General features: G+C 37.7%; 1 protein-coding gene across 1 annotated transcript in view; it reads right to left on the minus strand.

The window, feature by feature from the left end:
• ARHGAP29 (Rho GTPase activating protein 29) overlaps window positions 1–27311 on the minus strand; it is a gene marked incomplete at its 3' end in the record, with an annotated part of 46830 nt that overhangs the window by 4087 nt on the left and 15432 nt on the right. Inside the window, exons 2-18 of the mRNA XM_079535454.1 lie at window positions 20464–20607; window positions 11902–11998; window positions 11495–11567; window positions 7802–7862; window positions 7205–7342; window positions 6864–6928; window positions 6363–6473; window positions 6153–6233; window positions 5663–5851; window positions 5299–5436; window positions 4625–4815; window positions 3049–3215; window positions 2431–2559; window positions 2161–2259; window positions 1247–1410; window positions 797–985; window positions 495–632 (exon numbers count right to left, since the gene is read on the minus strand). Of these exons, the coding sequence (XP_079391580.1) occupies window positions 495–632; window positions 797–985; window positions 1247–1410; window positions 2161–2259; window positions 2431–2559; window positions 3049–3215; window positions 4625–4815; window positions 5299–5436; window positions 5663–5851; window positions 6153–6233; window positions 6363–6473; window positions 6864–6928; window positions 7205–7342; window positions 7802–7862; window positions 11495–11567; window positions 11902–11998; window positions 20464–20607 (2174 nt within the window). The remainder of the gene's footprint in view (window positions 1–494; window positions 633–796; window positions 986–1246; window positions 1411–2160; window positions 2260–2430; window positions 2560–3048; window positions 3216–4624; window positions 4816–5298; window positions 5437–5662; window positions 5852–6152; window positions 6234–6362; window positions 6474–6863; window positions 6929–7204; window positions 7343–7801; window positions 7863–11494; window positions 11568–11901; window positions 11999–20463; window positions 20608–27311) is intronic.

The raw sequence follows: 27311 nt of genomic DNA on the forward strand, positions 1-27311 counted from the left end.
TCCTAAAGCTTTACATTCTCATTTTGAAACAAAAAGATGATCCATGATAAAGACATCATCAAGGCCAGTATGTTTCAGTGGATCTTCACTAGCATAAATTAACTGCAATATCTTAGTATCCATTTGCATTTTGAAGCAAAAATAGGGGGATGTTTTGATGTACACATGAAACACACAAATACAGCAACCAAAGTTTTAAAAGATTTGGCTTTACCACAAACAGATAAATAAAAGCTAATTCTGTAAACGGTACTGGCATTTAAGACACCTCATGCCCATATGGAATCTAAATTGTAATACCAGCTGTCAGTAATCTCACAGCTTTCTCTGCCCCTATCACATGCTCTATAAAAAAATTAAGAAACTCTAGTGCAAATATACAAGGCATTCATACAGCCTTCAGTTGCAGGATTGCTAGAAGGAGTTTTTCCTGCTTGAACTGAAGAAATATGCTATATTACATTGATTTTCCATTTGACCTCTTAAGCACATACCTGGCGAAGATACAGCTTGAGAACATTGCTAATATCATGTGCATAAAGTTCAGAGAGCTCAACCAAATCCTTTCCGTTTTCAAAAGCTTGACAAAGCTTTTCAACTCTTGATTTGGCTCCATTCACACGATAGATACCCTGAAATTTTGAAAGACCAGCACAGATCAATTTTAATTTGATAAGCAAGCATATAACATAGATGAGATTAACAGTACAGAATTATCATCTTGAAAGGTGACTTCTTTTTGTCCCCTCCCCAAGTATTTTTATATGTTAATTTTTATAAACAAACTTGACCATACCTTGACATTCAGTGCTCTGCTTTCAATTTCGGATGTACACTTCTTGATGATGAAAGGAATGCCATCAGGGACACTTTTAGCAGCTTGAGCAAATTCCACTCCGAACAAGTGAAGCCTTCCATGAAGTTTTTTGTGTCCACACTGAATAGCTAATGTCTCTAGACATTTCTTATGGCATGCAAGTGAACACTTCGGGGGAGAGAAAAAATACATGGTATAACACAATCTAACACCATGAGAAATATCGTTGGTGTTTGCCACTCCACATGAAGAAAAACAAAGATTTGTCATCCCCGTAAGCAAACAAGAAGATTTATTAGTCAGTGAGGTCTTTGATCGTGAGAATTTTATGACCCAGAAAGTCTGTACTTTTTACATAGAAAAAAAGTTTACAAAATTCTCAACTTCACATAAATTCAAAGTAGCAATTTAAAATACTTCTCAACTTACCTCCTCACATTCAGCTCCATGAAATACCACTAAGCTGTCACACTCTCTGCATTTAGATGGAGCCCTCAGCTTCCGTAGTTTGTGTGTTTGCGCTGCTTTGGACATATTTGTGTTTCTAAAAGGTCCTGGAGAATTTGCAGTTTCAGATGTCAGATCATTTAAACCTGGAAAGAACTTTGTTTCAGTCACTGTAATACCTATTAACGAGATATGCTACCTATTCTTTTTTTTTTTTTTTTTTTTTTTTTAATTATTTTAAGAACTGTGCTGTAGAATCACAAGGAAGCAAAAACATTGTAACAGACTGCGTAACAGATGAACTATCATATTGTCTTATATAGAAGTGGAATTAAACAATTTTTCATTTTTAAGTATGCCAGTTTTCTCCTCTGTCATTAGCATGTGAAAATATTTGGATATTTAATTGGAGTAATTGGAGATTAGGCAACTATTCATGCAAGTTTCATTCTATCTATTTCAAAATCCTTTATTAGAATATGAAAGGTGATTACAGTTTGGCTTGTAATGTTTTGGAAGCACTTCACAAATACACATTACAGAAGGTAAGAATACACAGTCACAGAAGAACCCATACAGAACCACAAAAAACCAACACACTAGTTCTCAATCTTCTATGATAACATCAGAACAGTACCTAAAGTGTTCTAAAACACAATACCAACTGGTGCTTTTCATGACTGATCCAAGCTATCAGTAACTCTGAAAACAAAAATCCTTTGTTTTACAGATAAAAATTTAAAATGAAACTTCTTAAGAGCTCAAGCGCTGATTAAACAAATGTGCTGGTAATCACAATACATTTAGTGTATTTTTCTCAAGCTCGTTAAAGAGAAGAGTTACACTACATGACAACAGCCATCTTTTGGGGAATTCAGGTACGGAAACAACATTACCACAGTCTGAAGGAGATGGTGGTTCTCTTTCATCAAGATCATCTGCAGATGACATAGTACCAGTAGAAGGCGTTCGTGGAAGTCGTCTTTTAAAATCCCCTAGAAGATGACAGAAAAATTCAGGAAGCTCAAAATATCACTTCCACCCATCTGCCCATTGTCATTATGGGCTCTATCCAACATTCGCTAAATTAACAACGCATCTTCATTAATTTTAAACAGTCCAAAGTGAAGACTTCAAAATTAGTATAGCAGTAACTGTAGCTGTACCTGGGCTAGCAGATGGAGAATCCATAGATCGTGACTCACTGCTTCCCCCTGCACTTTCAGAATCACTGCACATTCCTCCACTCTGGTTTCCAACTGACCAAGATCTGAATGGCGGTGGCCCTCGCATCACTTTTAGAAATAAAATCCACCAATTACAAATGTGAAGAACAAAATGACAATCATCTTATACAAAAAATAGTTATATTCAAAATAGGAAAATACTGCTACAGTTATATGAACAGCATACATATATCTGTAAAAACTTCAGTACGAAAAAAATGGATTTCAAAGAACTTGATGTTTATACTTTTTCAGAACGGCTAAAATCAATATAATATTTACAAAAAAAATATGACCGCATTGCTGATATTTATTGAGATAATTTAATACATTGAGCTTAACAGAACCTGCTGTTTGAGTTACACTTCACCTTTCTGGTCAGAGAATCTAAGCTATGCATACAGACAGTTTTCCATTTCTTCTGATGCTTGAGAACGTAAGTGCTTTCAGGCTTCAAATTCTATCCTCTTTGGTGCTGTTTCTGATGGTGAGTCATCAAGCACCTGTTTTTCTTGGTATTTTTATTTAAAGACCAAACTCTAACTGAAATAGAACTACCTTGGATATCTGTGCTGCTGGAAGATCTCTTCTCACCAATCCTTTGGGAGCGATGATAGATTGGACTTCCCACATCATCTAACATTTGGGTTGGAAAGTCTCCTGAACAGTGAGATAAGTTACCGTGTGATGTATGGATACTGTTGGCTGATTGCTTATTAAAAACCCTTCAAAAAGAAGAAAGTAATTAGAAGCATGAATAATACAGAATTAAATGATTTTTTTTTTCCATCCCAACGCACTAAAGATCTTTCATTTCATTGCTGCTCATGAACATTTGTATTTGCCCTGTCATTAGTAAAGCCAAAATTAAAAAGCAGTATGGCAATTTATTTTTAATTAAGTATATATATTTTTTTCTTTCATGTAAATCAGCTCTTTCAGATCTCTGTAAAGTTTAATTTTTCAGATTTTGAAAATACAGCAAATCTGCTGAAGGACCAGAATAATATAGCAGCTATTCCATCCTGTTCTCACACTTTCTTCTGAAAGATTCTCTGCCCAGCTGTTACCCACTATTCACAAATAAACATATAGAGGTTAAAATTTTGCCAGGTACTGCTGCAGGATCTACTTTTCTGCATGAAAAAGAGCAAGCAACAACAACAAAAAAAAACATGAAACAAAACATTAAAAAAACAGCAAATATGTTGAACCTGAAAGAGACATAAATCCACTGTAAAAATCTGCTCTCAAGATGTGGACAGGAAATAGTTAAGTCTAATCAATGTAGATGTGAACAAAAAGGCCTACTAGCCAAGTACTATTGCTTAATGAATTCTATCCTATTCAGCAGAAGGAAATAGACTGAAAAACATTAAAACATGCATTTGCCCAAGCTACTGTCACTTAAATAAATGTGGACCTAAAAAATAAAAATGATCACTTCAAGTTCCCAAAGAATCACAAGGCCATGTCAAAGAAAACAAAGGGAGGGGTGACGGGAAGAGAAAAATCTTGTATGATTCTTATGCAGTAAGAGCTAGAAGAGTATAAAAAGCCTTGAGATTTCATACTTAACGCTTTCCTGGGGAGCTGCAAAGTTAAATCCCCCAGGTTAAAGTTTATGAATACAGTCTAAATCAGTCTTAAAAGGTAGGAAGTTGAGAGACAAGGACAAAAATCTCTGTTTTTACTTAGCATTTCCTGGCTTTTGTTAGTACAAGTCTGACTCAAGTATTGCATTTTTGTATTTAGTTCTCTGTTAAAAAGCAATACAACACTTTCCTGTGTAGAACTGTGAAACATACAGATACTGCCACACCAGTAAACAGAAGTTCTTTTTTAATGCTAACTAGTGTCTAGGTTAAAGTAAATCCTTACACAGCAATTGTCAATGTTTTTGCAGGTCTTAATATGCAAAGTGACACTGCTTTGGAATTTAAGTCAGATTTCAATGTCAACATAATACACAGTAATCAACTACCAAAAATGTGTAAAAGGAAAAAAAAACTTAAAATATGGTAACACACCAGCATTCATTTTATTCTTCCAAAAGTTCTGTTTCACTGCTAAACATCTATGCATTGCATGTAATTCTAAAGCAAACAAATAACAGCATTAGTTTGAGACTCACCCATCAATCTGGGAGCTCTGGGTTTCAAAAGAACCTGGTTCAATACGAACACCTTCCTTTGGCAAACTTTTCACAAACTCTGAATACTGCTGACCAGGGTCATAAAGTTTGGCACTCTCACAGAGCGACTGGCAGTTCACTGGAAGAGATACAACCTGTGCATGCTGCAGCTGGAACAGGTTAACTGTTACCTGTTAGGAGAAGAAATATTCTGGTGTTTGTATATCATTCACTAGGTATATCTCAAATTAGTATCAAGACAATTTAAAGAAAACTACTAGAAAATTCTAGGAAATAGTAAAACTTGTAGGAGTGGACTTCATGCAGGATTCCTGGATGTCTACTGCAGATGCTTTTTATGAGGCAGTATTTCTCTTGTCTTCTCTGGCTTAACAAATACACCAACTAGAAAAGAGTTCCAGTGGTTTCCTACTTTGGATTGAACAGGATAAACAGCATGGTTTGTTGCTACCAAAAAGGCAATTTTCACCCTCTGGAGGGAACATTACAAGGGCTGCTCTGAAAGTAATGTCTCTACCTCATTATGTTTATCCATGACATCAGAGGTGGATGTCGGTGGTATAGCAGTTTTCCTTAAGAATCTTCACATACCTCTTCTTAAAAATTAGGCCAAGTCGCCTTACTGCCAGTAGTATTTTAAAAGGCATACTCACAGCTTTAAGCGTTAGATCACACTGGTAAATAAGTTCCCGAAGCTGCGTTAAAACATCACTTTTAAAGCTTTCCAAATCACTTCTTTTTTCTTCAACTTCTGCCATGCTTGCTTTATAGTATTCATTGGCCTCTTCAGCCTAGACAAAACACAAGTAAAAAGGGTTGACGGACTACTTGCTACTAGAAGTGAGAAAAACTATAAGCACACACACAAAGCACAGCCTGTAATGGGAGATTCCCATTTAGGATAAAAGCCCGAATGAACATAGCATGATTAAAGTGAAGAATTACGAACAGAACACTTGCTCAGATGATCTCAGTGGGAAAGCATGAGCAAAACCAGTAGGTAACAAAAATTCGTACTTTTTGAAGAGCCTCCTCTTCTAGCCTTCGTTTTTTTTCCAGCTGCTTGCTGACATCTTTTGCAAAGCTTCCACTTGAACTAAGATGTTCCTCTTCAGCACGAGCAGTACAGGATTTGGCCTTTTCATACTCATCTTGACGCTGTGTATACAGCAACTTTGCTTTTCTTAGAGAAGCTTCCAGCTCTTGCTGCAGATTGCCACAAAAAAAAAACCAAAATAATGATTTAATTTTTTCTTGGTTATTTAATGTGCTGTTTTAAAAAGATGTTACACATAGATCTGTACTTTGTAATTTAAACAAAGTCATAGAAAAATAAGTTCTTACAAATAGGAATGAGCTGTGAAATTGGTAGTAACGTTCTACATCAACTAAACCTTACAAATTCTACATGTGAATTGAAGCACATAACATGACACAGCCTAGCTTGAAAGCATTGACCTTCTGAAGAATTTGAGATTTAACACCGTAAGATATGAAAAATACCAACCATTTTTTTCTGTTCACGCTGCCAAAGCTCCTTGATTTCTTTCCTTTGTCTATCCAACTCATTTTTTCTTCCCAAAAGAGGCTAAATAGGAAATATTAATAGAGTATGTAAAAGACTTAGAAGCAGAAAATTTGTTCTTTCAAATAATCCGTGCTGTTAGAAAACTTCTTAAAAATCTAAAAAATAACTTGTCATTTTCTGTAGCCTTACCTGCACAAATTTGTTAGACTGGAGAGCAGCAGCTGTTTGTTGCCAAAGTTGATTGTTCTCAATATCATTTTGAAAAGCATTAAGGAATATTGATTGGAATGGCATATAATCCTAAAACGACAGAGAGAAAAAACATTAGTATTCTAGGTAATGCAGAGTTATGCTGGCACCATAAATGTCAGTATAACTGAACTAGACTTCCTATTGCGCTTAGCGAAGTATTAATGTGTGGTGGAGGTCATTTAGATACGAATAGTGAAAGCGACTGATTTCTCACATTTCATTTTACTAGGAAAACACAAAATCTACAAGTCCAAACTACAAAGCATAGAAGACAGAGGAAAAAAAACATCTATGCAAATTTTCATAGAGGATGAGAAGAGAAAATACAAGAGATCTTTTACGGTGACTTGCATTACAAATCAATTCTGTATCAAACAAAAAGCAATGTATTCCTCAATATCCCAAAATCTTGTCTTTTGAGGAAAGCCTCCTACTCACCTGGGGTCCAACTACAGCTTTAGCAGTTTCAGCCATTTTTGCTAAGTTTTTAGCACACTCCACCTCTGTTAAAAAACAAAATCACACAATTAACTGTTCACTGTAACAATTGTATGACATGCTAAATGCTTTTTACATTCTTCCTCCAAGAGATAGGCGAGAACCACCTTCACTTTATTATAGGCCTTTAATTATAGGAAATGGATAATAGTTCTGTCCATTTCAGTGGAATAGCTTCTAATTTAGAAATCACATTATTGACAGTCTGCAGCACAGGGGCCTGACAACAGATTTAATTCCATCATGACAAAGCTGATTAAATACCAAAAAGAGCCACTCACCCAAGCTAAGCTTTTTTTCTACCCATGCGACTACATCCTTGGTATATTTTGACCACGCTTTAGCATACGACAGAGCTGATTCAATTCCACTGTCATTTCTTAGGAGCATGCTGTCCACTTCCTCTGCTCGAAGATGTCCTGAAAATAAAGCATCAAACGCAAAGGAGTGAATTTTAGACATGACCACACACTGAGTGCAAAGCCAGTATTAGCCAACTGTGAATACTTAAGCAGCTCTCATCCCAAGTTGTTCTTTAATGCCAGTTGACTCTAAACAGGACTGACAGAGGTTTTAGAACAAATTAAAGGGTCATAGTATTCTATCTTTACTAGTCACATGGTCAGCATAACTTTCTTTAAGGAAGTGACCAAACAAAACATCGGCTGTACAATGACACACTGAAGTGCTTTGGGTCTTGTTTTCTTTATTTCTCCCATAAAAGCAACTCCAAGTGGTTATTCACAGAAGTATAAAACCTCTGCAATAGTAATTTTTTTATGGTAATGTTCTCTGGAATTAAAGGTGTTACAAACAAAGTGACCAAGATAAACACAACTCTCTCTCTGTTTTCATTAAATATTAAAGGAATGACCCACCTTGAATATCATCCCTTTCATGCAGTGAACCCCCAGACTCCACAGAGAGATTCTCAAAAGACTGGTGTACAAGAAATAAAAAGATCAAATTAGAAAAGAAAAGCAGAACAGGTCTTGCTAGAACTAACGGGTTAACAAATTCAATGACATCACCTGCCCTTTGCCCCTCCCCCATGTTTTTTTTTTTGTTGTTGCAAATCAAGCAAGAAATTCCTGTAATTTCTTCTCATCTAATATAGGTTTCTGTCTAAGCTCTCACAGCTCTTAACAGAGACATTACAAATAGCAGAATATCATGACATATCTTTTAACCAACCGACTTGAAAGGCTGTAATGAAAAAAATGATTTAACACATTGGGTTAATATTTAAGCCATCAGTAGCTTTCACTGGACTTTTGCATGCAGCTTTGGGTGCCACAAAATAAGGAGGACATGGAACTATTAGAGAACATCCAAAGGAGTGCTATGAAGATGGCAGGGGGGCTAGAGGAATGGCTGAGGTCCCGATGAGTGCTCAGCCCAGAGCTTCAGCTTCTCACAGGGAGCAGAGGGGCAGCACTGAGCTCTGCTTTCTGTGACAGCAACAGGGCCCAAGGGAACAGCATGGAACTGTGTCAGGGGAGGGGCAGCTGGAGGTCAGGGAAAGGGTCTGCACCACAGGGCGGTGAGCACGGCTCTAAAACTGTCAGAGTTCAAGGAGCATTTGGACAACACTCTCAGACATAGGGTTTGACTTTTGTCTGGTCTGAGTAGATCCAGGAGTTGGACTCAATGATCCTTGTGGGTCTCTCCCAACATGGGATGTTCTGTGATTCCCTACCTATATTTCTGAAAGCATTTTACACAGACCTATTGTAATATACATGTAACAGACCTTTCTACAGCCCTTTAGAATCCTGGATTTCTTCCTTAGGGGAATAAAGCTATGATTTTTCCTAAATTACTTGCAGGTGTGCACTGTAGGCAGACAGCTGACTAGTAACACTTTCTAACGGAGCACTAATAATCAGTACAACTTAAGAATGTAATCCAATAATAAGGAAATGGAATTTACCTTAGTGTAAGATCTTACCCCTACCTTTGTCCAGACGCAACATTTTGCCACCCCTTTACTTATGCAAGTAGAATTATTTGTAGGGCTGTGCTGTAAAGCAGGCCATTGAGTAAGTGCAAGTGAATGAAGAAGTCTACCTACTGAAAACCTCCCCCTGGCATTTAAATATTTATGTATTTCAAAGGCCTGCATCATTTTAAACGAATGAATTACTCTGGGAAACTCAGAAGCAGAGAGGAGGCAGAAGGTAAAGGCAAAGAAATATCTGCACAGTAATCTTAAGCTTTAGAAGAAGAGTGTGCCTCCATTTTAGATTTTGGTGTTGTTTTTATTTTCAGACAAAGTGAAAATAGAGAATGGTAGTAATGGTGCAAGTAGGGCTTTTTGTTTTTGTCTTTTTATTTAAATGTAAATAGGAACTTATCATAAATAAGAAAAGTCCCTGTACAATCACTGTTTACTTCACAGCAAAAATAGTTTTTTCATATATCCAAACATGCAAGGTATACACTAGTTACACTAAATTCAATCTAACAACAGGGTAAAGAACAGCCCAATTCCTAAAGAAGTGGAAGACTTCAATAGTAGCTATCTAATTGTAAGGTTTTGGTGAAATGGAATGACATTTTTAAGAATAGGTAGGAAGTCCATCCCTAAATTCTGATTTTTTGTTTTGTTGATATACAGCTTTGAATGCACCAATATTCCATTACACAGAAAACGTGAACATTCGACAGATCCAGTTTTTATTTTAGTGTCAAGCAGTGCCACCTTGAAGTAGCTTTTAAAGTGAGATACACTTGTTAGGAAAGAATAAACGAGAAAATAAAACAACAAATTAGATCAACTCAATAGGTACTTAGAAGTTCTGGTCCTAAAAAATTACTTTGCACTCTGTAAGACTAAAATCATTTTAATCTTGAGAACTGTTCACTCATTTCCAGCAGTTCAAGCACACAGTCTTGCTAGGAGGTCCCTAATTGAACAGGCAACTAAAATGTTTCTCCTTAATTAACCCTCGAGCTATTTACATGTTAAATTCTACCAGAATACTACGCTCTAATTTTTTTTTTTTTTTTTAAGGTACAGCTAGCTCCTACGTTCAACTACTGAACGTATACCTCTACAAAAATGCATAGTTAATATAGCTACTTATATATTTTGCATTTAACTCCTCTTAACTCAACTACTAGTTGGCCTCCAAATTGCTCTCTGAGTAGCAAACCCAAATGAAATGTTTCATGTTTTAAATATGTATTTATTGGTCTGAATGCAACGTAGTTGTAACAGGACAGATTTCCCAGAAATTGAACTACGTTACCCTGCCTGCTCCAAAACTTAAAACTGTTCCCTTCCATGTTTGGAAAAGCAAACAACACTACAAAATGGGGCCTTTAAATATAAGCTGATGAGCTCTGAAGCACCCAGACTCGAACTGCTTCTTGATTTCACTGTATGCTAACTTCCATTCGATTTTCCCTTACCTCCACATTTAGAATCATGAACACCTTATTCCTTGGGTATGCATTTTTGCATTACAAAGCCTTTACAAGATTAAAAAAGAAACCAAATTCATCACCTTCCTTCTTCAGATGAACTGATTATAAATGAAACGATTTGAACAAGTACAAAGTTATATGAGTTGCAGGCTTGTATATTATTTTATCTCATGTTTTGTATCAGCAGCCTAATCCCCTTTGTATGCCTGCCATAACCAGTTTCTGAGCAGTCTCCTTTCCTCTCTATGCCCTTAGGAAAGATGAATTTTGTAGCAACTACAGCCTTAGAAGACATTTTATGATCATCCATCTTTCTCTCATGCGTTATCAAGCACAGTGAAAATGTAAATGTCTGCTTCTCAGCTGTAAACTGCACTGCGTTGCTATGATCAAGTTGCTCAAAGTAAAATCTTTGTAAGGCAACAATCTGTGATTTTTCACCTTGCTACAGCTTCATTTGTCATATGCACCAATTATTAATATACTTTCATTCTAAAGTAATTCGAATTATTTACCTGAAAATCTGATTCTAGATTAGCAAAAATTCTGAATATAATTTTATTTTTTTTAAATCTTGCCTTCTGAGTGTCTGTTTACAAGGCAGTTTAAAACCCTAATGCTTTCATTTGACTACCTGTAAGCTGACACTGCTATTTTTAGCTTTCTTAGTGAATTGTTGAAACAACTATGGTAGGGACTGGGCTCTGGAAGAACAATAGGTTACTTTGTAAAGAATAATTGTCTTTAATAGCCAAAAAGAGGTCATCAAACCCCAGTTTAACTTCTAGATTAGATATATATAATTCAACTACTCCTGCATGCAAATCATTTATTTAATTAAGTATACTGTGTAAACTATTTACTTCTTAAAAATCTCAAATATGCTTACAAGCGGGTTGTTAATTCTAATATTTGAATGCTAGTCCAGTTGAATCATCATCATCAACATTAAGAACTTAGAATACATTTGTGTACCTGAAATTCTGAGGACTTCGCCCCCCTCCCCCACCCACTGGTTTAATTTTAACATTCAGAGGACTCAAAATGTCCCAGCCACACAGCACATAGAGTTTCAGGGAAAATGAAGGTTTCCTTTAAAAGGTATGATTTCACACTCCAATAGAATGTGGTTAGCCTACCCGGCTTCTCCGAGATACAGGAAGTCCCAGCGACGAGCCATTGTCTACATCTCCCATAAGGAAGTCTGAAATACTACCAGAAAGACAAAGAGCTGTTACTTCATTACTTACCCTAATTTCAGATCAGCGAGAACAAAAATTCAGATAGTCTCAAATATTCTTTGGAAGTTTTGCAAAAACATTTTTGGAAGCAGTTTTGAATTCCTTGCAATTTCATACCATCACTGCTTTCCTTGTAAAGAAGAAACACTAACATCATGGCAAAGCAGTAGAAATATTATAGATAAGGTTAATATAAGTTAATGTATCAGACAATATTTGTCTAAAAGAAAATAAAAGGGTTTGTTGTTTAGTCTTAATTTGATTCAGCTCCACTGAACACTTAAAACTCCTGAATTCCAACTTACACGTTTCCAAATGTGAATGCCAATGTTTCAATGGAAGAAAATACTTCACTGAAGAGTTCTCTTTTGTTTTCTTCATTAACTTCTTTGAAGTTCACCGCTAAGGAAAAAATCAAAACCAAAGGGTGAGAGGTGGAGTCAAGCAAGTTCACCACGCCTGACAACAAATTCATACACAAAGTAACAGAACAGGCAATATTATATTTTTACTGTATTTTTAAAGATTGTTCAGAAAAAAAAACTTAAACTCTATCGGAAAGAAACAAACACCATCCAGATGGCATTTGTGAAACAAACACGATTTCCACAATGCAAACTGATTACTTTCTCACATCCTGCATCTCCCCATTAAACAGCAGCTTTTTGTGAAAACATGATGGCGACATCAGGGGAAGATAAAAACAATAAAAACATTTACTATCAAGCATCAAATCACAGCAGCAGCAACACCATAGAGCAACTCGCAAAAAAAAGGCAAAATGTTTGAGCGATTGCTTGTCTCCTTTTCTGGGTAGAAATTTCAGAAGAGCAGCAATAGTTCGAAAGTCCCCTTCCCAGTCTGTATGCAGTCCTGTGCATGCCCAGAACACAGGACTTCTGACTTGAGTATCGATAAACAAAAAGCTACCAAAAGGTAACGTCCTTTGCAAAAACTTCAACTGCTGCTTCATCATCTGGCAAAACCCCTTCAGGCTGCTAAAAGTGAGAAGAAAGGCAGCAGAGCTATCATTGTTCCTAAATAGGAAAGGGAAAATTTGTGTACAAACTAAATGAACTGGTGACCAAGAACAGTATTCAGACAATTAGAAGTGACCCTGGAACAGGCTTCCATAACCAACTGGAATAATATGGGGATGAGAAGAGTGATTCATTCAGACTTTCTATTAACAGAACTGCCAGACAAGGGGAAGAAGGAAGAATGCAGAAGACAAAAAACTCAATTTCTAAATCATTGGCCACAGGAATTTTTGAATAGAAGTCAAGCACGCCCCTTTGAGCAAAAGCAGAGTCCTCTAGATGGAATTCTGTTTTACTTCGGGACAAAATACTACATTAGGAGTTATGTTCAAAAGCTTAATTTTATTTAAATAACAATATTCTTCATCATCTGTATTGCTAAAGTACAGTAATTATTATCTTATTTTTTAGAGATACCATGTCGGCACATAAAGCTTTTCATCATTTTTATTTTTATTCATTCCTCCTTCAAAGACCTGTGACTATTAATTTATCCTTCCTACATTTCAAGTACTACTGTGCAAATAATGGATCATAATGACTGCTAAAAGTAGGAGAAATTAATTCACTTTTAAACATTGGCCGTTCGACAGACATTTTCTCAACAAATTTAATTAATAGACTTTAATCTTAAAGAGCATTCAAGCTTCCTGCCAGGTGCCTAAACACTAATGGGTAACAAAGAATGCTCAGCAATCTGCTCCCCATTAGATTTCCTTTGTGAAAGGAAAAGTTTTTAACCAGTGAATTAACAGAATTGAATCCATTTCTTTTTATACAGTATGCCGACAGGTCTGAACAACTTTATAACAACCATTTCAGTACAAAGCTATTACAGAAAACAGTATTTGTCTTTTGGGCTATTTCCACAATTACTTGCAGACCTGGAAAAATGTGTTGTAACAAGCCTACAGCAATACAAAACACACTACAAAAATGTTAACAGTCTTCATAGCCACAGTTCACTGCTACATAAATGCTTCTCCCACCTCCTCACTGCTCTGCTACATTTCGTGATTACATAGAAGTCCTTGGAAATTTGTTCAAAAGGAGACTAAATAAAGCTCCACAGAGAACAATTTCTGGACAACTTTGTAAATACCAGTGGTTTAAAAAAAAAAAAAATAAAAATCAGGTTAGTTCAAAGCCTCGACTTTTCAGAGATAACACTGCTAATAGACCTCAACTTCACATTCCAAGTCAGTAAGCAGCAACCGCTATTATGAGATCTATTGATTAACAGCAACTAATGACTGGAAAAATCATTTGAGTGCCAGCACGACACGCAAATTGCTTCAAAATTAAAAGAACCGATAAAAACCAACTGTATGTTCAGAGCACTTACCTCTGCAACATTCCTATATCCATTAGCTGCAGAATCTTCAGACAAGAGCAACTCTTTCACTTTGCTAATGAGACATTAATACAGATAAACTCTCCCTAAAGAAATGCCGCCTGTTTCACCCTGCCTTCCTGTTCCAGGAAGCGTTTTGTTAAGCTATACATGTTGTCTACTAGAGAACCTCTTTCTTTTCAGGATCCATCAAAAAGCAAATAAAAAAATTGAAATTTTTTTCAGAATCATCACATCTCCCCTCCCCCTCCAAAAAATTAGTCCAATCTCCAATTCAATTGAATACAAACAGCTTTCTTCTCGCTTATAACCGCTGGAATGCTGATGTACTTAACATCAACTTTAAACCAAGCACGCTCTTTCCCCAGGACATCCTGACTGCACACAATAGCTACTGACAACAATGAACTATAGTAATACTGCCATGTCTGGAAATGACAGCTATCTATCTATAGTTCTACGCATTTCAAAGCGGGTATGCAACACAGCAACGCTTTAAAGTAAGACTTCAGATGGCACATGATGAGCTTAGAAAAATTATTGGGTAGCAGTACATTAAGAACAGGAAGCCAGTACCTGAACGCAAACCTGACTTGCACTGAAGTGGATCTGTATTTGCAGAACTAGCAAAATCATGTTCAGACTGAGGTATCCTCATCAGAATGCTGTCCAATACTGCTGAGTTTTAACTTGTGGGTCATGCCATCAAAACTTTCTGAATCAATCACAGAATGTGCTGCAGAACCAGCAGTCACCATGGGACTTCGGGAAGCTGCAATCCCAGGAGATGGCACAGTGCCCAAGGACACCCGCACAAAGCTTTGGAGACTCAGCAAGGACACTGTTGAGCATCAAGACTAAAGTGCAGCCAGAGCCTTTAAAAGACAACTCTTAGAGAACTTTCTGTGACCACAGTGTACAGTGCCCTCCTGTCCCCCTGCTAGTACAAGGATGACACAGCCCAAGGGCCCAGGGGACACAGAGCCAACAAGAGCTCCCTTGCTTCCTCCCCTTCCCCAGAGACTTGTGCAGGTCTGCAAGCAGCACCACTTCCCTGCCAGAGGCGAGCACAGCCGGGATACCTCAAGTACAGAGTGGATAACTTGCTCTCTGCTGATTGGTTTTCTCACACCTGACAGGCTGATGGGGTGCCACTACCACCATCCACTTCCCCCAACAGGAATATAACTTCAATCCATACTTCACTAGCTGCCTTTTAAGCACAAAGCCGATAAGCTGACTTGTTGGATCTGACCATCTATGCAACCTGTTTTTCTTTCCTTCAACTCCCAAACACTTTCAAGAACCCTTCAAAACTGTTTCAAAAACAAACACCACTCAAATGAAAACAACCAAAACCAGAAAAAAAACACCCAATGTCCTCCAAAATGGCAAGTACTTTAATGCTTGTTATTATTCTGTACTTTAAAAACAACTTTAGAAACCATAAACAAAAAATCAGGAGTAAAGAGCAATAAAATGCCAACTGGAAAAAGGAAAATAGGATTCATGGGATCTCACAACAATGGTGCAACAGCAGGCTGACCAAGCACCCCAGTCCTATGGCTCTGTGCCATACAATTCCACCAACCTGTACTGGCAACCTCTCCACCAGCTCACTATAACGTAAGTTTTAGGAACTGTTTCCTACTCACACCATAATAAATTTTGTCATGAATTTACACCACAGATAAACCAAATTGAAATTATTTCACCTTACTGTAAGCATATAGCAGACGCAGAACTGATACAAGAAAAACATCAGCAGGAATTTCTAGTAAGCACAATTTTCAGCCTTACTAGAAATCTTTTTCTATTCTAGTAATTCAACTGAATCAAAAGGTGGAACTTAAAGCAAAAGAACACTGCAGCCTTGAATTCAGCGTGCGATCATGAGAACCATGCACTTTATGTTGCTTGTGGCCCTCAACTATTTAAGGATACCAAGTGGGAAAATAACTATGACTGTGTGCCAGACTGGAAAGTAACTTCCAGAAACAGGAGTCTGAACAGGTCCCAAGTAAGAAGCTTCAGAGAGTCTCCATTCCTCCAGACTGAGATGTCATTTAAAAAGACACATTCAGAAAACACACAAGCGAGCATGGATGAGGAGCACAGTCCAAGCAGGGAGACATAGTGAATCAAATAATGTCCAACCTCTATTAGCTAAAAGTTTACAGCACCTGGCAGGATTCACCCCAAAGCACTGAGAGAGTTAGCAGATGTTACAAAGCTGGACGCATCTCAACAATTTACCACAGGTCTTGGAGCCCAGAGAGCACCCTGCTGACTGGAAGTCAGCCAATGCTATACCAATCTCTACAAGAAGAGCACGAGAGAAGACTCAGGAAACCACAGACTTGTTAGCCCAACCTCTGTCCTTGAGAAGTTAGAGAGATTACTCTGGGTGCTATTGAAAGGCATTTAAATAATTAAGCTATTATCAGGCATAGTAAACATGGACTGAGGAAAGACAAATCCTGTCTTAGTGATTTGATATTCTACTACAGCAAGGTTACTTAGCAAAGGAAGAGAAGGCAGAGGATGTGATCTTTCTGGATTTTAGTAAGGCCTTTGATATAATCCCTCACAGTAGCCTTTCAGACAAACTGTCCAAACCAAAGATGAACAGGCACAAGCTATGCTGGGAGATCGGGCAGAGCTCAAAGGGTTGTAGTGAACAGGGCTACCTCTGGCTCTGGTAGGTCACTAGTTGTGTTCCCCATGGCTCAATTCTTGTTCAACAGGTCTGTTCTGTTCAATGTTTTTAGTCAATAGCCTGGACACAGCAGTTGCATGTGTCCTTAGCAAGTTTGCTGACAATACTGAGCTGGAAAGTGCTACTAACTGGAACAAGCTTCCTAGAGAGTGGCTGATGGGCTGCCCCATGCCTGCCAGTATTCAAGAAGCATTTGTATAATGCCCTCAACAACATGCATTAAGTTTTTTACTTGCCTTGAAGTGATCAGGCAGTTGGACTTATCTTTGCAAGTCTCATCCAACTCTACTATTGTATTCAATTAAAGGTACAGTCAGAGAAATCAAGTGGCTTTTTCTCCCTCCATATTTTCCTACAAGCTCAGTTTAAAATAGTCATATCTAACATTACTTGTTCTGCCAAACTTCAATCTCTGTATCAAGATTAAGGTAACAAGCTATAGCTAGTTTTTCCTTCAATTTAAAAGAAAAAGCATTAGACAGCAAAAGAACAGAACTGCAAACATAATGAATCAAAGCAGAATCCTCCAACTCCAGCACATTCATGCCATTCCCAGTGGAGTACCTGAAACATGACAGAGACAGCTTCGAATGAGGAGGCACAAGTACTCTAATTTTTACTAATACTTGAAACATTCCCACTTGCAATAGTTTAAAGGGGTGGTATGTCTGCACAGGACACTACATCTAAATCATAGTGCAACTTGTCAGACTTAAGAGAATGCATCACGAGCCAGATCCTCTAGTCTTCTTCTCACAGTCACTGTTTCTAAGGTACTCATTCAGAGTGAAGGCAGTTATTTGCTAAAATCATCAGTTGACCCTAGATGAAGCTCCAAATACAAACTAGATTTGAAAACCTGGCATTCTGCAGAGGTTCTCAGACAAGTTTCTAGAATCTAAAACAATCATGTTCCTATTTCTGAAGAGGGGAAAAAAAATCTGCGTAAATTCCAGGCCATTGCTATTTCATAGTTCCCTAAATAAACATCAGAGATTTTTCCATTGCAGGTTAAACTTCCTAGTCATAAATCTGACTCCAGAGTGCTTCCACATCTTTTTATAGTTCTGTCCTCCAGTAACAAGAAGCAGATTATCCAGATGAATTTATTTCATAATGTCACATTAACACAGCCTAAGAAGACACAGGAAAAAGGATACTATTTCTAACCAACTGAGTCTCACATTCTTGTAACTTCCTGTTTATTCAAAAGGAACATTACTTCTAGTGAAATAACCATAGTTGAAAAATCTGCGAGCTTGTGTGTTACTGACAGGCCACTGTAAGCAAACACGAGGTCTGATACAATCACTATTCACCACAACATGCTGTATTTTACTTCCTCAGTTCCAGCAATAGCTTACCTCATTTTGAATACAAAAATGGAGTAATACAATATTCACAAAAACCAGTTGCAAAACCCAAACATGTACTGAAGACAAACTTACATTTACTTGCTACAGATGATGCTATGAGGGAGGTAATCCTTTTTCATACAGCAAGTTTTGCTGTTCTCAGAGAAGACTGAAGTTACTGATAGAGCTGAAGCCATGTAACTCTCCATTTCTACCACTAGATGTGAGGATATATAAATACATATATATATAAATATATAAAAGTACAATCTGTATCAAAGGCTACGAATACTGAGGCAGCGCTGACTGAAACCATGGACTTCAGTTTCCCCTGAAGCTGTTTCCTTGACAATTAACTCGGGAATTCCACAGTGCCAGGTCACACAGCACTGAACCAGAAGAATTCACCACAGAGTAAGTTTACGTCTGCTTAGCCAAAGAATAATCAGACCATTGAAGTCAGCCTCTAAATTCTAGGCCAATTGAATGTACACTGCTTATAAAACAGATGAATAACTCCATAAGAAACTACTTAGAATTCTACTAATAGTAATTTCATACCACAGTGTATTATTTCATCAGATAACACCATATACCTATTTATTTAGCCTAAGTGAAAGAACACATTTGTGTCAGATTAGCACTGTGCACCATGCAATCACTTAGGAGGTATCTCAAAATTAGATTTTCAGTGTCAAATCACTGCCTATGAAAAATTATTCAAAGAAATAATATAAACAAGGGGAAAACAAGTCAAAACTTGCTCTCAATTCCACCTCAAGGACAAAGACCAACTGTAGCAAAAACATTTCCTACCATGCTTTTTTTTCCTGAGGATTTGTCATCATACAAGACATTCATATTTAAGAAAGCCCAAGTGAGCTACAGCCAGGCCTTCAATGCCTCCAGGGATGGGGCATCCACAGCCTCTTTGGGCAACCTGTTCCAGTGCGTCACCACCCTCTGTGTGAAAAACTTCCTTCTAATATCTAACCTAAACCTTCCATGCCTCAGTTTAAAACCATGCCCCCTTGTTTTTCTAACAGTAGTTTTTCTTTCCATCTATGAAATCACGCAGTCCTCCATGACTATTGCTCCTGACAAACTCAACATATTAACAGTAAGTGAACACAACAACACATAATAAATGTTTGTAGCTATTTCTTTATTTGAAGTATAGAACCTGCTCAGCATGAGAAGAAGTGTTTTTAGTATCTGTGTTACTAAAAAGCAGCTTAGCAGAAGTTATTTTTTCTACTCATCATCCAGAGAAAAGATTGAATCATAAAATAACTATTCAGGGCAGCCATTCGCCAAACCAGGAAGAAATAGATGCACAGAAGCACCAATACAGCTAAGCAAGGACCAATGCTATTGAAACTCAATGATGGAACAGAGTGCGCAAGGAGGACAGAAGAAACATGTATGATGCCAGGTTCAGAAAGCTGCAAATATGCTGAAGAAATTGATTAGAATTCAAAACAAGTGGAAGACACAGAAGTTAAGCTTGAAAACAGCTTATCTAAGGTGGCTGTAGAGTTGTGTTCACTGAATTGGCAGTGTATTCGGGTGTGCTAAAGCAACTAGGAAATGAGAAGAAACCTAGAACAAGGAGAAAACTTAAGCTAGGTTTCTCTTACAAAAGATATTCCACATGATTTAAGACAGGCAAGAGGTGCTGTACATTTAACCCTTCTCAAAGCATTACCCAGGCCACATGGAAGAAGCCATTTGTTCCACAGGAATACTGGCCTTACTCCAGAAAAGCAAGAGCTACAATCAAAGGTTACACAAAAAAGAAACAGCTATGATTTATTGGACTGGACTAACCGTGTGCTCCACAATTTGTATTTGTCTGAGATGCAAAGACCTGCAACAGTAAAGGCCAGCAACAGAAAATACTTACATACATGCCTCCAAGCCCTTTTTTTGTTTATACCTTAACCATGCTTATGATCTATTTGAAGGAATCTATGCAAAAAGCATTGACTACTCAGATTTTGACTGTTCACTCAAATATTTCTTCACTTTATATAAATCTAACACCATCCCTACAAATTCACAGAACTAAGCAAAGACAAAAAAGACAATCTCTATGCGGATAAACCCAAGGTTTATAGTTCTATAATATTATCCTGAGGTAGAGAGGTAAAGATCTAGATCAAAAGCTTGTGTTTATAGAATTCAGTGTCGTTTTGCAGATAGCTTCTTATAAACAGGATTTTGTTACAGCAACATAAGCTTTTCAATATTAAATTTCACTCTGAAAAGGTATGTTGCACTATTGCACTATTAAAAAAACTTCTGTATAAATGGAACCCCTCCCTACAACTCCAAGACACAGCTAGTCAAGTGACTCACTACAATTTTCCCAAGTTTGAAAATAAAAACTTCCTTACCTTTTACTTTTGCAATAACTGTTCCTGCAGCGCTAAGAATATCAACTGAGTTTAGAGTCTGATGTTTATTTATCACTGCTTTTAAAACACGCAGCAACTCTCCCAAGCGTTCATGTACAACATGATGCAGTCCATCTTGGTTTTCTGAAGAAATAAAGAAGAAACTACATTAAAAACAGCAAATCAATGAGTTTAAAAACAACTTTGCTAGTATTCAGCACAACAAAATAGGGCATGTAGAAGCTGGGCCTGCTTAGAACAAGCAAATTTAAAAAAAGATACTAGCATTTGCCAACAGTTTACACGTAAATGACATGCATCATGGCAAGAAGTCATTTCTCCAAATAAGACAAGCAAGAATAACTTAAAAATAGAAAATAAAACCCACAACCTTAGGGATTATACACCAATACTGTCAGGTTTCTGAATTAAACCATTCTATGTCTTTTTTGTTGATCACCAGTCCAATAAATACGTAGATTCAGACAAGTAGATCCAAAAGTAGATTTGGATTGCATATTAGATTTTTCCTAACTTGATACAAAATTCAGTGCCACCTCTGCATGTTCATAGAATTAAAGATTTTTGGTAAGTGTTGGGTTTTTTGCATTTAACTCATGTCAATTAAATCTTAAGCATTTTTACCATACATTCCTAGATCTCTAAAGGTCTTTCTTTAAGCATGTTAATCCTGATTAAAAACAAACAAAAACCACCTTAGCACCTAACTAATTATGTAGAATTAGGCCTAAACTAGAAAAATTTTCATGTAAGCACTCATACAGTGCTACATCCATGCTTTTCTACATCATATTTCTCTTGCTTTGTGCCTCCAAGCTCTTATCCCTCTTAAAAAAAAAAAAAAAAAAAATTCTTGCTGCATACATTGCACAGGTTAAGCCACAAACTCTTCCTTTCTGCTGCAGAAGAGGTGTTGGTGCACATAATTTAAGTTTCACATGCATCAGAGTGCTGTGTTGCAAGTTGTGGTAAAAAGCTTTCAAACTCTAGCTTATGAAAAAGAAAAAGAGGATCTAGTACAAGCTGACTCACTTCCCCATAGAGAAAAAGGAATGGCATTTCTGTGTTGTCTGTGGGCATTATAACAAATAAGTCAATACAGACAATTTCGTATAGTGCCAATAGAGCCAGTGTTTTCAGATTTCAGTTTCAATTTTGAGTAATTTTATTCAGACTAAGACATTACATTTGGATGAAAAGTACCTATTTCTTTCTAAAAAAAAAAATCAATGAACTACAACATGACATGTCAGTATGGTGTATCACTACTGTCATGTGTGTAGGTGGGAAGGCTACGAACAAATAATACAGCATTATATCCAGTACAAAAGTTCCCAAAAGTAAGTCCCATAAAGACTATTGTGCTCCAGTTTTTATCTCCCTAGATGTCAAATACAAGAAGATTTTTTTTCAACTTGGGATAGCTTACACATTGTCAAAGAAAGAACCTTGACTCAGGAAGTGGACTAAAGCAAAAATATTATCTACCATTCACTGGCACTTTGTGTGCTTTTTCCTGCTGGACAAGAGTAGGAAGCTCCATATCCTTAACAGGATATACAGAAGTCTAGAAAAACCCATCTTATATAACCGGAGTTTAAGAAAGCTCTGTGTAACTCATCAAACACAGTAGTAACTTTAATCTTTGTTTACAAGCACACATTCCATAACTTTTGACTGACAAAAGAAACACAACAACAGCAAAAATCATCAAGAGGCTGGCACTAAATGTGGCTAGAAATCTGTACATACACATAACAGAAGTAATTTACAACAAACACACACTGATGCAAAGGCTCAAGGTTTGAAATTTAATGCAGAAAACTAGGCTGTAAACTTCCCAACCTAAGTGACAGAAGCAGATGCTAGGACTTTGGATAAGAGATGACTTACAGGGAACCTGCAAGAAGTCTGCCAAATTAAATAAATAAAATCAAGAAAGGTGTGAAAATAGTGGATAAATTCAACTCCTTACCACCTGTCAGTTAAAAATAAACACTTCAGTTAATTAAATGGAGTAAATGCTAGATTCAGAACAAAAAAAAAAAAAAGAAAAAGGTGATTCTCACGTAAGAGACCTGTGCAACTTCTCATCAAAACACAACAGTGATAGAAGGTTGCATAGAAACAAGGACAGAGTAGATAAGCTCTTCTGAGTGCCCCCTCGGGTTACAAGTGAGATACGCTTTATTGGATCATGCCGGGGTCCAATTAGGCTGTGCCCAATGAAGCAGTGGGTGACACGGCTCAGGAGACTAGACAAGACTGCCTGTTTTCTGCAGTACAGCTGCCTCAGAATCCCCTGTACCCACAGCTATTGCACCATGTTTCCTGGGCGCTTCAGTAATTGCTTACAGACCTACTGTCTTCAAATTTGTCAAGTTCCTTCTGAACCTACCTCTGCAATCTCATTTTACTCTTCTTCTCTGTTTGCTGAGCTACTAAGCATTGTACAGAAACAACGTAACCTGCACCAGCTCAAGAACTTCCCTATGAAGAAAGCATTCAGAGGATGACAGAAGTATTATATACGTCCAACTTTGCTTTGTGATTGCTTTTGGTTTTTGTTGTTTTGGTTTTTTTTATACTTTTCTCTAGCTATTCACTTTTGGCAGTGGTCGGAGCTCGGACACTGAGTTAAACACAGCTTTAGTCTGAACCAGCACTGCCACTGTCACCTTCAAATACCTGGAGAAGTTCATCATTACAGATAATTATAATGGTCCCTTTGGTCTTTAATCCATCAAAGGTTCAATTGTAGTCCCATCAAAGCAACAATAAATGCTGTCTGGAGTACTGAGTAACTCCAGCCAAAGGTAATGGAAAAACAGAAAGATAGCAGTGCTGTACTGGTGCCCAGAAACCTCAACAGGAACCTACAACGCAAAAAACATACCTGAAAATTCTAGTAACGTGCTATTTTCAGGTAAGTGGATATTGGATAAAGATAGGCAATTCCATTTAGTTAAGAAACAGGTACAGTGACTAAAGTTACGAACACACTGTCTGTATAGGTAGCATCTCATCTCTTCTTACAAATCTTTGGACACAGACAAACCTTCCAGAATCCCTCCTCGGTGATTAATAATTTAGATTGGCAGGACTGTGAAAGAAAAGCTGATCTGGAGGCATTTTGAAGCTATATACCACAATCTTCCTCTATTACCTGACTCTATCTATCTAGAAGGCACACAGTTCCCACCTGAGGAGCATAAGGATCAGCTGCAGAGACTGTCTGCACAAGTACACCACCCAACCAGAACCAAGTCTCTTTTGCCGACAAGATGGAGGCACCCCTTGTCTTCTGATGGGGGTGTGCCCACTTGTGGATGGAGAGAAAACAGTTCCTGATGATGGGATCTGGAATACCCACATATGTATCCCATAACCAGATCCTCTTGGTGACATGGTGGGCAGATTTCTTGTTCCCTAACAAGTATGGGACGGGGAAACAAGGTTAGAATGCAGTTGAGCCAGCCTACAGTTTGGTTCCAGTCTACCCTCGGGAAGGAGTGCATCGTGGGCATATCAGAAACTGAACAAGCAGTTCTGCAGAGTTCAGTACAATGCACAAATACAAGCTTGTCATTACAGGATGGGAACAGACTCTCAAGGCTCCTTACAGAAAAGTCATATGGCAGGCTAGTTAAAATATATCTGATATCAGGACGCAGTTTCTTAGTGTTAACATTTGATATTACCCTCTTAAACAAGTAGAGTTGGGGAAAAACAAAAGCCAAAAAACGGGAGAGAGAGAAGGCAGAGAGAAAAAATACCATAAAGGACACACTCTGAAACAGAAGCACTCAGTTTCAAAGGAAAATGCATGTTGAAAAACAGCTGCTGAGTTGAATTAGATGTCCCGGAGAACACTATCACTAAAATAATGCATTCAAGTATGAGGTTAGTTATTTACTCTCAAAAGCAGAACTCTGGCTACACCCAGCTAAGATTGCTTTGTTTTCCATCACTATTTGTTTACAAAGTATCTCAAACACTGTTTCTCTACCTCCCAAAGACAAACGGACTGCAACACAAGTAGGGAGGGCAGAAGCCATCAGGAACTACAGTGACCCCGCATTCAGGAGCTGATACTGACCAAACAGATACTAACAGAGGGGTTTCCTGTCTGTGGCAGATTTATGAGTTTCAGGTACTTGCAGAATCTAAATATACCAACTTAATAGAAACAGTTTCAATACGGCTCAGAGACCAAACCAACCCTAGAGCAAAACAGTTCAGTGGGAAGAATGCATGAGGAAACGAGTCTCCAACAGGCTCCTGCAGCAGCGCACTCTGACTTAAGCAGTCACAGTAAATAAATAAATCAGTATTTACTTTCAGTTTTTCTTTTGTTCCCTCCTGTTGCACTGTATGAGTTCATTTATCTACATGCAGTCAAGCAGGAAATTCCTCCACCTATTGATGCTATATCAAGTTTAAAATATCTATCTGTGGTTCTCAAGTTTAGTAATAAAGATTGCAGCACTGTGGAAGGCTAATCGTGCTCTGGACCACAGGAATGTGACTTCCCCAGTGGTTCCTCAGCACAGAGGACACACAGGTCCAGATGCTTGCTTCAGATATGAGCCTCTTGGAACCTCCAGAAAGAACCAGCCAGCCCTTTTTCCCTTGGAAGAAAAGAGCTCCTGAAAGCGGAGAGGGGGAAAAAAGAAAATAAATAAGGGCTTGAAAGAGCTTAATAGCTTGTCTACAAACCTTCTTTCATCAGGGTTTAAACCATCATTTACTTCAGCAGAAAACAAGCTTACTCAAAAATGTAAAGGCAACCACAAGGAAAGCATGCCATGTAAGAGAAGCAAATAAAGAGGACAAAAAAAATATGAAAATTTACATCAAGACCTTAACTCTTCATCTGCAGGAAAAAAAAGATGCACAAGAACGATACAGCAAAGCAGCTGGCTCACTAAAGCTGGCAGGCTTCCTTCTCAGTGGCACATTGGCCTATCATCACATCTCACTGCTCAATGCAGCAGTCATACGATGTGGTGACTGAAACATCTACTTCTGGTGTAAAAAAAACAAAATCGCAAACTATCTTTTTTCTTTCATTTCAGGTATTTCTCAAAGGGAAGTCCTTTAGAAACAGAAAACAAAAAATACAAAACCAAACAAACATATTAGCAAGCAATAATGGCCTTACAGCTAAGGATTTTGTTCATCCAAAACAAAATAAAAGTTTGCTCATCAAGATTGTCAATGCCAGCCACCCTCTCTGCCAAGCCAGGGCTGATTACAACACATGCAGTCAGAAAAAGCACTGCTGTGTCAGTTGGCTGGTATTCCTTTGTCTGTCCTGACTCATTGTTAGCCCAAACGTTTCTGAAGCTGTTTATTTCAACAAATTTTTGCTAAGAAAAGTTGAAATATGGACTAACAATGCTTTTTCTCCTGCACAGCCATCATACACCCTACAGAGCTATTTAGACCCACATAGAAGATGCACGCACCATTCTGTTCGTAACTTCTTCCCCTAGAACATTACCACTTGATAATGCCAGCAAAGTTATCCCCCACCATCCAATATCTACAATCCATGCTCTACAGGCAGCCAGTTACATTCTGCATCTTCTCTCCTTCAAGAGAAGGTAAAAAAGCCAGCGTAGCATTCCAGGATGGTGAAAATAATTATGCAAAGTAGGAAGCAACTTCTCTGATATCCAAATATCTGGATCTAGAACTTATTAAAGTTTCATCTTACGGGATGTGAACAGTCAGCTCCTCATCTCTTTTGATCTTAGAAGGATTCAGATGGAATCAGCTTGAATAGTCAACATTTCAATCTGCGAGCACAGAACCTTGGCTAAAAGCTAAGTCTTATTTACCAATCTCATTTTTGGCATCAATGATCAAGGTATATTACATCGTTTCCATTATGCTTCTGAGGAAGATTAACTTGTATCAGTCATTATGTCACCAAGGTTGAAAAAAATCAGCACTGAAATGAAGCTAACCCAAAGACAACAACTTTAAATTCCAGCTTCACTGACACCCATACTGTGCACTAGGAAACTGGCAGCACTCCGTTCTGACCTGATTATGTGACTTTCCAATGAGCATCACAGAGTAAGCAAAACAATCGCACTGCAGTTGACTCTGTGAAGCCACCAAACCATTCACTTGGGGAGACCCTCTCAGATCTACCTGTTGTTTTATTTTCGACTTTCATCCACCACCTTAGCCCCACTAACATAACTGACAGTCTGCCCTATCCCTATTTGATCTGACAGAGATCACTATCAGAGTCCCATAAGAACTAAATTAAAACACGTAGTTAGAGAGTGTTTCATACCATGGTTTGATCTTACACGTGGCTAACCTTCGTCGGTGCTTTTTGGTCCAGTCTTAGGGAAGCTTTTATAAAGCAGTATACATAGGGGCTAAATACGACTTCCATTAATTGTACAAAACAAACCTTATTTATTCAGTAGATATTTTATTGTTGGGTGTCACAGTTTGGGAGAAGATTAACAGTAACCTTAGTTATCATTTATTCCTTCACTTGGTTGTACAAACGTGCTGCAGATATGGAAGAATGAAATATTTCAAATAATTGAAAAGCAAACTCAAAGAAGTTCCAGAATATTTTTTGTATTATTAAAATCTCTAACAAGGCTAGAAGCTGCCAATGGCACTTAAAAAAAGTCATTACACCTCAGTCTCATTTACGATGCTTTATTAGAAACTAATTACTTAACACTTCAACACCAAGAAACAGGCCAGCAGGGATTGCAAACAGACAACCCACCTTTGGGTTTTGCAGCAGCAAACATATTGCCACATGGTACAGAATGCTGGTCAGTTAT

Source organism: Tetrao urogallus (genome assembly GCF_951394365.1).
Source record: "Tetrao urogallus genome assembly, chromosome: 5".
NCBI lineage: Eukaryota > Metazoa > Chordata > Aves > Galliformes > Phasianidae > Tetrao > Tetrao urogallus.